This window comes from Athene noctua, chromosome 12, assembly GCF_965140245.1.
Source record: "Athene noctua chromosome 12, bAthNoc1.hap1.1, whole genome shotgun sequence".
Taxonomy (NCBI): domain Eukaryota; kingdom Metazoa; phylum Chordata; class Aves; order Strigiformes; family Strigidae; genus Athene; species Athene noctua.
The window spans coordinates 8,047,259-8,059,349 of record NC_134048.1 but is presented as its reverse complement, the minus strand read 5'-3'; the positions used below and the strand labels follow the sequence as shown (position 1 = coordinate 8,059,349).

General features: G+C 39.6%; 1 protein-coding gene across 15 annotated transcripts in view; it reads left to right on the top strand.

The window, feature by feature from the left end:
• TENM2 (teneurin transmembrane protein 2) overlaps positions 1 to 12,091 on the top strand; it is an 808,680-nt gene that overhangs the window by 623,047 nt on the left and 173,542 nt on the right. For all 15 annotated transcript variants that reach the window (XM_074916403.1, XM_074916402.1, XM_074916400.1 and 12 more), the window contains one exon: positions 2,185 to 2,419. In XM_074916403.1, the coding sequence (XP_074772504.1) occupies positions 2,185 to 2,419 (235 nt within the window). The remainder of the gene's footprint in view (positions 1 to 2,184; positions 2,420 to 12,091) is intronic.

The window sequence follows — 12,091 nt, the reverse complement described above, 5'->3', positions numbered from 1 at the left end:
AACATAGCCAAGGCAAGGACTGTGAGGAGAGCAGCACATATGATGGTCCTAAAATTTAGGATGTGTTCATGAAAGGTGACTTTGTATTTAAAGCAGTTGACATTACCATAAGGTGAGCATTCAGGCAACAGACATTCAAAAAAGATAAAGAAACTTCTGTGTAGATTTAAAGCAACATGCAAAGGATGCAGAATTTGTTATAATTCACGTCTCAAAATTTCTTGTCACAGGACAACTTCTACTTGCCTTGCACAAGTCCCAGTAAACCTCTTTGTCTCTTATTCCTCAGACTGTGCTTCCCCAGGGCCACAGAAACACTTAAGAAAGTTAATGATCTCTCTCCAAAAAACTCTGTTCTCTTTCTGTTCCCCGGTTGCATTGCTGTTCGGAGTATGTGTTTTCATTGCTTCTCCCTTTCCCTGGGACAGGCAGTCAGCAGAGCAGTGCCAGGAGGGGAGCTGGTCCCAGGGGTGTGGCATAGAATTGTTTAGGTTGGAAAAGACCCTTGAGATCATTGAGTCCAACCATTAACGTAACACTGCCGAGTCCACCACTAAAACACATCCCTAAGCACCACATCTACACATGTAGGAAGAGCCCGGCTGGGCGCTCAGGACAGGCAGGACATGGTCACCACTGTGACTCAGGGTGTCATGCCAGCTTGCCCCTCTGATTGCCAGTGTTGGAGCTGCAATATCATGTGGGTTTCCCTGTATAGAAGAAAAGAGACTGGTTACTTCTCCTCTCTTGTGTAGCTGAACGTGAGAGTCTAAAATATCCCTCTGATTATGGGAGGTGTTTTGATCAGAACTTTAGCATTCAAAAGCCTGAAACGATGCACTGATTTCAGTTCCTGGCTGTGTGGCCTGATTCTCAACTGTGGTTAACCCCAGTTGAACAGTTTGGTGTTTTGGGGGGGTGTGGGGTGTGTTTGTTTTGTTTTTTTAATATTAGCCTTAATTAACTTCCAGTTAATTAATCAGTTCAGTTATTTTATACTTCATTGTTTCATATAAAAATCGTGTAGCTGCAAATGGTTTCCCCTTGTGATGTTTTATTTTATTGTTTGATTCATTAAGTACAGAATGTGCTTCAGTTTCTAAAAACAAACATACATCATTATAATTATCATTTTGCTAATACTACTTTTTCTGATTATTGTTCACTAGAAAACTACAACTTGATATATAATGACTAAAGCATGCGGTTCATAACAGTGTTTGTTTTCTTTAATCTCTTTTGCTATTTTTATTAGAAATAAATTATTGCAACATGTGGAATTGCACTTAAACTTATTTACTATTCTGCATTTAAGTTTAGAAAAGTGACTATTCTAGAATGATACCTGTTTATTCTATTTTCTTCTCATGTGCTTTTTATTTTAATCCACTTGCCTTATTGATTAGAAAGATTTATTTTCACTATGAATGCAAACATGTCAGTACACAAAGAATGAGAAAAGCTTATATCCTTCTTTATCTCTAAAGAACATCATCTGTCATTTTTCAATGAAAGAGGCTGAAAGAGTAGCATCATTTTCCAATCTTGGTGTGTGTTTGTGGCATTGCTAAATAGCAAAAATACAGGCCAAATCCTGACCACATGGAAGAACGTGAAAGATACCATCATTGCATTGTTGCTCTCTTTTCATATTTGTAGTTTAATCTTCTTTCACTAGCACAAATACTGTTTGTTTCAAGCTGATTGGTAAAATAACAGTGAGGGAAAGTAGATTGAGATCTCTGATTAGGTTTTTATAGAAGCCTGAAGACCATATTCTCAAAAGCTGGTTTTAGTCCATTAAGGTTCATCTCCTTTAAGTCCCTGATAGAAACAGGGAGGAAAATGTTCCTCTGGGTGGATGTACAGAGTGGTCAAGTTACACTGCTGCCTGGCTCCTCCACAGAGGAGCCTTTCTCTAGGGAGAATCCATGAAGAAGTATTTTTAAATCTAAATATAGTCTTTGTGAACAACCCGACTCTAAACACTGGTTTATATCTCTGATCTCTAAAATCACTGATCTGATTTAACCATGTTTTAATGTCTACAGGTCCAAAATGCACGCAGGTTTAGTTTCCTGTTTGCAGGTTTGGCTTTTTTTCCAGGCAGTGGTCCCCTGAAAGTGCCAAGAAGAAAAATATCATCAACACACATTTGTGATTTATTTTTCTCTTCTATTTTAGGCCCTTCAAATCATCACAGCCAGTCAACGCTGAGGCCACCTCTCCCTCCTCCTCACAACCATTCACTGTCCCATCATCATTCCTCTGCCAACTCCCTCAACAGGAACTCGCTCACAAACCGCCGGAACCAGATCCACGCACCTGCCCCGGCGCCCAACGACCTGGCCACCACCCCCGAGTCCGTGCAGCTCCAGGACAGCTGGGTGCTCAACAGCAACGTCCCACTCGAGACCAGGTGGGTCGCGTGGACGGACACCCCTGGGGGATGCCACTGCACGATTCTCTGAAGTGCACAGAGAAAACCGTTTTGCTCATTCGGAGACGGGGTTTAGTTGACTTTGTGTCAACAATGGTTTTGGCTGGCAATGGGAGTTAGTGGCATTAGAATACCCACTAGCCTCTGATTTGCTTTGCCTTGGAAGATAGACAGGTGAATGTCTTTCTGTTCATATATCCCATTTTAAAGACTTTTGTTTGTTTGGACCATCCCTGCGTACACAACTCATGGTGTAAGTACAGCACATTTTACTCACAGGCTCAGGGACAACTTACAATTCATACTGACTGTGTTGCTGAAAAATAATACATTTTGCCTTTCCTGAAGTAACAAACAGAGACTCATTTGAAATTACCCATTTTGGGAGACCTTGAGAAACAATCCCAGATTCAAGACTGACAGTACTATAATTTTAATTTATATTTCATCCAGCATGCAAGCTCATTTTAATCTCTTCTGTATGTGTTAACAGCTTGATGCCCGTGGGGCAAACAGTTGCATGTAAATGAAAAGGTGCAGCACTTAGGCCTGACAGATAAATAAATAAATAAATGCCTGACATGCTGCCGTTCTAAGTATTCTGGTTTGTTGTCATTTGGGGTATGGGATGTCAAACATATTTAACTTGCGCTTTAAATAGCAGAGCTGGCAGAGCTGGTCTCCCAGAATTTAAAATTAGCCATTGTGGTGCTGAAAAAAGTGATTGGAATAGTAGAGTGTTCTTGCTTGCCCAGATAGCTATAAACACAGCATACAGGTAGAGGAGCTGGACTGCTTGTACCATTGGCTCGTACCATTGTTTCAGCTGCTTGGTTGCCTCAGCTTCTGAGGTGCTACATTTGGTCTGCAAACTTCTGAGAGTTTAATGCCGCTCTGCTGGATTACGCCCAGAGTAGCTACGTATCATATAGTTACACCACCATGCAGTCTCAGCCCAGTCCCTCACAGACTTTGATTAAAGATTGCCTTCTGGTATGGAGATCTGGGAGGAATTGGTATAGCGGGATTGAAGCTTGTAACACCCGGGCCATTGTTATTCAGCGCTTAATCAGTGATTGTAGCACCATGGGGAGCAAATGTGACTGAAAAGAGCAGGGACTCTGTGCCCAGCCTGTGCTCCTGTGCCAGTTTGGAACACTCACATGGGGTGTCATTCGCATTGCCCTACTTTGCTAAAATGGTAACGTGGGTGCCATGAAGAAGTGGGGGGGCTGAAAAGCAAATGTAAGTTATCCGAAGCTTAAGATGTCCAAAAAAAGAAAGGAAAGGGTTTCTCACTTACTGAAGGCTTGGAACTAACTTTGGCCAAAAAAAAAAAAAATTAAGTGAAGCTCGGCTCTTAAATGCGGCTTCTGTGAGAGCATCTGCTACTATTTAGAACTGGATTTTGGCATCTCAATTTCATATTTATTGCTAAGAACTACAAGATTAAAATGTTGGTCCTATTCAGCCTGGGTCAGTTGTTGCTGTGTGATTGATTGCCCAGGATCATACCATACTTTTGATTCTAGTGTAGTGACCCCTTACTGTGCCCTGTCTCTCTCTTTTCATATGAAACTGTTCTTGGGTACAACAGCACCTGGAATATGTAATTTCTGATGGCTTAAGATTGTCCCAATTTACCAAACACTTTACACAGAGGGAATTCTTTGGGATGTTCACAAAAGGATTCTTTGCCATAATACTAGCATCCCTGAGAACCAGAAGTGGACATTTGCCTGGCTGTTTTTCTTTTACTGTCTGATTTTACTAACATTGGTTCTACCTCTTTTCTTTATTTATCATAAAACCTCTGGGAAGATATATGTGAATACATGTTGATGACAAAAGGTTACTCTGTGAATACTCTTTATTTTTGAAGGTTGCAAGATACCCGGCAGTTAATCGGAGCTTTTTCATAGATAGGTTTGTCACAAGCAAACATTAAGATATTAGAAAATATCCTGACAGGATTGCTGTGTTCTAAGACTATTCCAGAGTTGCTTCAGGATTGATTTTTCTTCTTTTCTGAAATTACACACCTGACAGGACTTGATGATAAGTTTCATCACAAGAATATTAACTCAGAAGATTATGATTTTTTTGTTTGTTTGTTTGCTGAAATTGATGCCTGCAGAATCATTGGAGACTTTCAGAATTAGCCTGTAATTCTTTCACTTTAAAACTGGTATTTCATCTACATTCATACCAGTAGCCACCAAACAAAAGGACGCCTTTTTGGTAACTCCTTAGTTTAGCCTTTACTTTGCTGTGAAACACTGATCCCTCTTATACTGCCTCTTCACAGGGCACTGCTCTAATTTTTTTTCTTGTTGTCAGTTATTAATCTCTGTAGTGGAGTGCTCGGGTGTCAAAGCCAGCACTGACAGCACCTGCTTTATAGGAAAGAGTTTCACAACTTTTAGTTTTCACCTTTCAGTTACCTTCAGTAGATTCTGCTCTCAACTGAAAATAATGTGCAAGTGGTCACATTACTGATTATGAAACAAAAAGTGATTCCTGAGCTGTCTGAAGGGAATGCTTTATGTCAGCACTACAAAACTCAGATCCTCAGATCACAATTTAGATTCCAGACATCTCTTTATCTAACAGTACCAAGCACTGAAATCATTGAATAATACAACATGTGTCTGCATGGTGGTGGTTTTTTTTTTCTTGTAAGAATGTTTTTCCCTTCCCTCCTTTCCTTTGCTGTCTTAGGCAGTCTGGGCTAAATTCAGACTGTTTGGAGACAGCCCATTTTCCAAATACATCCTTTCTCCACCTCTTGTTTCAGTATTGGTGGCAGGAGATGGGGATATTAATCACATTTATTTTCTTTGTGGTGTAAAGTAAGGTTTTAGTGTTTACACATGGTTTTCATGTACCCTCTTGAGGCAACTATGCCCCAAGTCTCCATGTCCCTTTGTGGTTCTGTATTTTGAACATAATTATGCTTAGCTGTATTGCAGTAGCTTCTTGCTTATAGTGGAGCTACAAGATTGCAAGATGCTTATACAGTTGCTAATTAGGCTTTTTTAGAACCATAGAATCATAGAATGGTTTGAGTTGGAAGGGAAATTTAAAGATCATCTAGTCTAACACCCTTGCGATGGTCTGGGACATCTTTCACTAGATCAGGTTGCTCAAAGCCTCATCCAGCCTGGCCTTGAACACTTCCAGTGATGGGTGCTTGATTTTAGTGTGCTTGGTTTTGGTTCAAGGCAAACAAATATGGACTATATCTTCCCTAGTCTGCTGCTTCTTTATGGCTGCAACTGGCCCCCAGGCTGGCTACATAATTATTCTGTTATCTTTGAAATAAGGGTCTGTAATGGGAGGGTTGAAATATCTTTAACTAAGGATGCAGTTATGCGTTGCTGTAGCATTTTTATGGTGCTATTTTTATGGTTCGTTTCTGCAGTACTTAGCTGCTTTACCTTTAGGCTCGGAACTGCTGTTTAATGCTCTTTAACTTTTATTGTCCTCTCGCAGTCTGTTTCAAACCATCTCCTCCTCCTCCTTTCCAAAGTGCTGGTTTCTACATTTTCCAGTTAAGAGGTGTTCCTTTATTGCTTCTTTAATCATTGCTTTCGAAGAGGATGAATGATGAAAATACTACCTTTGAACATCCCGGTGTGGGTCTCATTACTTCCAGACAGCTAGAGAGGCAGTCAGTGCTCTGCTTTAAAGCTTGAAATGCTTTGAGGGCACAGGGAGAAAAATATGGCTTTGCAAGGAAGGTTTGCATCACTCTTTGCACTGTAAGAGTCCTATCTGGTATGGGAACCTGACACAGGGCCATCTGCAAGCACCAGCCAAAAATTGAATGACTCATAAGTGAGGATAACAGAAGAGCTTTCATGGATGGATGTTTGACTGAGATTGCCTAATGTAGGAATGGCTGTTCACTGCATATTGATATTAATTTAGTTGGTACCATTATAATAAATAATACTTAATCCAGGTGAAAAAAAAGACAAAATTAAATAGAAATTAGTCTTATTCTTTAGACTTATAATTAGTCTCATAATTGGAAATATTTTTTAGACCAAACCTTTTAGTTATGAAGATAATTTTGTATGTATGTCTATAATGTCTTTGAGCTTGCTCACAGGATCTGTTGCTGGGCTTCAAGGAAGACTCTAACATACTAATGTTTGTCCTGTATTTCAGGAGAAGGATGATGCTCACTCTTCTGGTGACTGAAAAATCAGTTTCTTTAGATCTTGTGGGCTGTAGTATAAGAGCAGTGGTCCAAATTTGGGGCCATTTAAGAAAAGTTCAGTTTAAAGACTAAGTGATCTGAAAATTAGCCTTAAAAGAACCCACATGTTTCTCTTCAAAACATTTGCTTGCTTCTGGGGTTCAAGCTGTATTTCGTAGTTTGACAGTCCCATTCCAACAGTGTCACTCTGGGTGAGCCTGAGGAGAGAGAGCTGGGGCAGAAATGGGAGATTAATGGGTGTAGTAGCAACATGAGCTGTAGCCCAGTCTGCATCAATGCAGTGCATGAACTCAAAATCATGGGGCATTGTAACAGGGAAACATCTGGGCTCAGCGTTTTTGTAGCTGCAGCCTTCCAGACAGCGCAAGAATGAAAGCAGTACACAGTGCTATGAACAGGCTACAGCACTATGGCAGAAAAGCCAAGAAGAGAGTACATGAAGACTGGGATTTAGCGCTGAGGGATTTTTTTCTGGGGTTTGGTTGGTTTGGTTTTGTTTTTTTTTTTTAGTTTTCTTTTAAGAAAGAAATTAAATATCTGAAATGTTGTTAACACTGCATTCGGATGCTGTACTATGTTAGGGTGTCAAGATCAGCTGCGGAGCTTCTGAACTGACTATATAACCTTGAAATTCTGAATGTGTAGAAGTTCCAAGTTACAGCCACTCTCCACAATTGTCTGCCTATTTTCAATGATGTCTCAATATTTTGATATCTTAGTACATGATGCAAAATGTTCTGGAACAGGATAGTGAAACAAAATTTCTTTTCCTTTTGTTAATGCAAATTTCTAGGATATATTCAGCATAACAAACAACTACTTGCAACAGTGAAATAACTCCTCACTCTAATTTTGCTTTGTCTTATGTGGCTTTCTCTCAACTCTTACTTAAACTATATGGCTACAGGCACATAATGCTACATCAGTTTAGTTCTCTGAGTCTGAGGGCTGGGGCAGAACTGACTTCTTCATTCCCTGTTCCTGCACATGAAGGTTGCAGCAAGGTTGTGTGGACTTTCCAAATAAATGGCATCTGCATAGATGGATTCTGGACCTATTTAAAGATCAAAAGCATTTTAAAGAGTCAAGTAAAGCACAGTCAAAGGCATCCCCAAGGACTCTGCACACATTTGAGCCATGTACTTGGAGGAATTCCAAACACATTGTAGGAAGGTAATTTTTAGTAGGCTACTGTAGTATTATTTTCATAACAGATATAGACTCTGATCGGAGAGAAAAAAGGGTGAAGGAAAGCACTACAAAAGCAGGATACATAATGATGGTTCAGAAAATCAGTCTAGATGTACTCCCACTCACATACATATAAGCTTGAAGAAGATTTTACAGATTGCAGATAATTGCATGTTTTCATGATCTTGTTGGTTTGCATTTTTACGTTTTGCGGAGTGAACAGGCAGTATAAGTGACTGTACAGAAAGAGGCAGGTATGTTTAGGGTGTTAGTTTTCACTTTTCAAAAAAATTAATCTCAAATTATGTGATTTAGGTTTCTATTTTTTAAGTTTACATGTAGACTGATACCAAAATCATTTTAGAGATTTGAGTTTATTACTCTATTCTGTTATTTATAGTCTATTACTTACAGACTTGAAATAGCACTGTTAGAACTTTTTCTTTTTTTCTTAAGTGAAGAGTTGAATTAAGACATAGTGAAGAGCTTACATGTATGCCTTTTAAAATGGAAGTGTACTGAAATTGTGTTCGATTGATGGAGAAAGCTAAAAATGAATGGACCTATTGAAATGCAAAATACTGTTATCATTATCACCATTACTGGAATAACAAATGTAGGCATTATTGGATTTCATCACTTTGACTGTGCTATGCAACATACTACTCAGAACTTTACAGAAGAAAAGATGTGAATTTTTCCACTTAGGAAGGGAAAGGTCCTATAGTTTGAGCTGATTCAGAGCTGCCTAAATCTTCCTATATCTGCATTATTGACCCTGCTGCCATTTAATGTGAGTATATATGCAAAGTAACTGATTTTTTGTGTTTATGTCTGCAGCTATCCCTGTTAATCTCTACTATGTGTTAACTAGCAGTTTCATTGCTGCATTCCTGGAGATTAAACAATAGTGCAAGAAAGTTATGCATAAATTTAAAGGGCAAAGCAATTATTTACTGGTTAACTCACCCAAAAGCTAACTAGGATTTAAACTGACAGGCTGAGTGAGTGTTCTCATCACCTGAGGCAGGGCACCCAGAATATTTTTTAGCCACACAGGCACCTGTCAGGAAGGTAAGGGGGGGGGGGGTCTCTGTAGCTCTCCAAGGTCACGGAGCTGCTGTGTGGTGCCAGGTCCATCAACACCAGCCATTCGACCCAATGCGTCCTTGCTAGCCTTCCCCAGTTTTCCCTTTTCAGATTTTATGCCTTTCCATGTTGGTGTTCTCCCTGTCAAATTCTTGAGCTGTTAATGATTCCCCATCTCGGCAATCCTTCCTCTCTCCATATTTTTCACCTTATCTTTCTACAGACTCTCTCACAGCTCTTTGTCACAATTCAGCAGCTTTCTGAGCAGGCTGAGCCAAGGCCACACCGCCGGGACGGACCAGAGCCAGGCCTGGAACACAACAGCGAGAGCCCTGGGAGAGCTCGCCAGGGGCGCAGTTTACGGTGGGGATTAGGGAGAGAGAGAAGGTTATAAAGGTTTATCCAACAGTATCTCAATTAACATCTTACAGATGAAAAGCAGGTTGTCCTGTAAAAAGGTATTCAGTACAGAGCTAACGCTGCAGCTGTGCTACAGCACAGATATTTTGCCTTTTTTTACCTACTCTCTTTTCAGTTGTGGCTTTGTGAACATTGCCTATTTGGTTTTGTTTAATAATATGACAGATCAGGGTGCCCAAAGGCTGGCACCTGCCTGTTTGTACAACACCCTACCTTCTTGTCAGGCGGCTTTCAATTACTGTGCTTTTTTGTGTCCAACTGAGTCTTTGTTAAGAATGTGGAGATGGCAGCGACAGGCTAGTTTCATACTTAACACAACATCCGTGACACTCTGCTTAACACTCTGCATTTTTTCGAAGACTTTGCCTGGGGATGTGAAGAACCCAGCCTTTAAGGAATCATGAACCTTTCAAGAGCTGGGAAGTTGGTATTAGAGCTGTGCTGGAAGCTGGGTGACTGCTGCGAGGTTCAGAGATATGTTACAGTAGATAGACGTGGCCCATCAATATTGATGTGTTCATTCTGAATTATTCTTTCCGTGCCTAACGGAGTGTCCTTAGTTCCTATGCTATGAACAGTCGGTTACAAATTGATTGTCTGCATCAGGCTGAAAAACACTGAAATAGTGTGTTGTTGTGAGGGCTGTCCTCTGTTTGCAACAGGCATTTGAGTGTGAGAGTGCCCATAGGCACACTTCTGTAAAATGGCTGGTTCATTATGTACATATCTATTTTAAATAGCTTTCTACCAAAAAATCGATTTTACTGACTTTGGTGTATAGATTTGTTGTGATTGAGACGTTTCTTGTAACTATACAATTTAAACACATATAGATAACATTTTAAACCTTTATTGCTAACTTTCATGCATTTGGGGGATACCTAAGTCCCTGTGTTCTAGACGCTAAAAATGGTAGAAACTTCTGTGCAATTTTACCACATGAGAGAGCCCTCGGCTGTGTAAACTTGGCTGATAATCCTGTGTTTCTCTGCAAGAACCTGAGAGCAAGAACATGCAATTAAATCTCATTTGGGACTGAGAGACCCTTACACAGGTAACCAAAGCTTGCACCAGTCTAACAGTCAGAGTTCATTTTAGCATAAAAGGCATAAGAACAGCTTGTAGTTTTCTTCAATCTTGGTTTCTTTTTCTGTGAAAGTTAGAAAACTGCTGTAAAACTTCACTGTCTGAATCTGGCAGCCACTTAAAGGCTTCCACTGACATAAAATGACTGATGGCTAGTTTTTTGGAGGATTTAGAAGACTACAGAAGATTATATTTTTTTCCCCAGTGAAAAACAGCATGTTGCATTCTATATTTCATTGTTTTATTCTGCTAAGAATAAATGTCTGATAAAATTGTAGACAGATGTGATTTTACCACAGCTTGAATATATTTTTTAAGTCCTACTTAAAAGTCCGTTACTGTTTTCTTGATATGTATCTTTTCTATTTATTAATTGCTATTAAAAGCCTATGAAAAAACTATGAAGAAAGGCAATTTAAGCATTACAGCTCTCTGTACTTTTTTCACACAGAGATAAGCTTAGGATAGTATGAGGAGGGAAAGAAGCAATTTATGTTAGAAAGTATCTTGTTCTTCCTTTCTATTACAGTTTTTCATCACAAAAACCAATTTTTTTTTTTTCCTCAACTGCTTCTTGCAGTGTGCTGCCATGACAATCTGACCAGAAAGGAGGAGGGAAAAAAAGATTGTTCTCTCAAAGAATATGGAAGTTAATACAGTCTTTGTCAGACCACTATTCCCTGAGCACCAGAGGTCCTTTTGACCTGTGGGAAAATAAATGCTATAGAGAGCTCTGAATTAATGAAGAAAGCAAAATATAGCTTTTTCCATTTACCATTAGTCTACAGAACTGTGGACAAATGTCCTCTTGCAAGCTTAGCTTTCATAGATGTCACCTTTCTCCCTGGCATTGGTGATGAGGTCCCCATCTGTGATCCAGCACATCAGCAGCACGCACTGCTTAAAACAAAAGAGGGGGTGCATTTTGCAGCCCAGAAAGCTGTAGAGCAGTAGAGGAGGGCACTGAGCATGCTACAGGGTTAAGTTTTTTTTCTATGTGCAGCATGCAAGTTCCTTCCATAGCTTTCATGGATGCTTAAATTACTGAATCATAGTATACTGACAATTGTATTTTGTAGTCTTCCAGTATAGGAATGTCTTCATGATATAGAGAAATTAGGGAGACTGGGCCGAGACTTAGCAAATTTACTCCCATCTTTCCAAAATAGAAATTTAGTCCCAATCTAAGTAAAATTATAATGCTAATTGTGAGGCAGAAGATGTGTTTTTCTTCATAGTGTTTGATAGCTGAACAGGTAAGACAGAAAATACACAGGTTTTTTAATTGTAATATGGAATGTATTTGAAATTAAGTGAATGGGTACAAATAAGATCATTTCTTTTCATCAGCAGTCATTGTACAATACGTCCCAGTCTTACTGCTGTGAGACTGTAATTAATGTTGATAAATGCTCATGTACCCTCTGTGCAGCTTGGGCCCACAGACAATTGGTTGTACCAGAGCATGTCAAATCCCACATAAAAATATAGCTATAGATCATTGGGTTTAGGGGTAGAGTTGAGACAAGTCAATTTATTTCCATTAGTAGCTGAATCTAGACTTAAAACTCTGTGAGGCCAAGTGTTTTGTCTGTTATGTTCTCAATCTTTGTGTTGTGCTTTACTATAACTTAAGG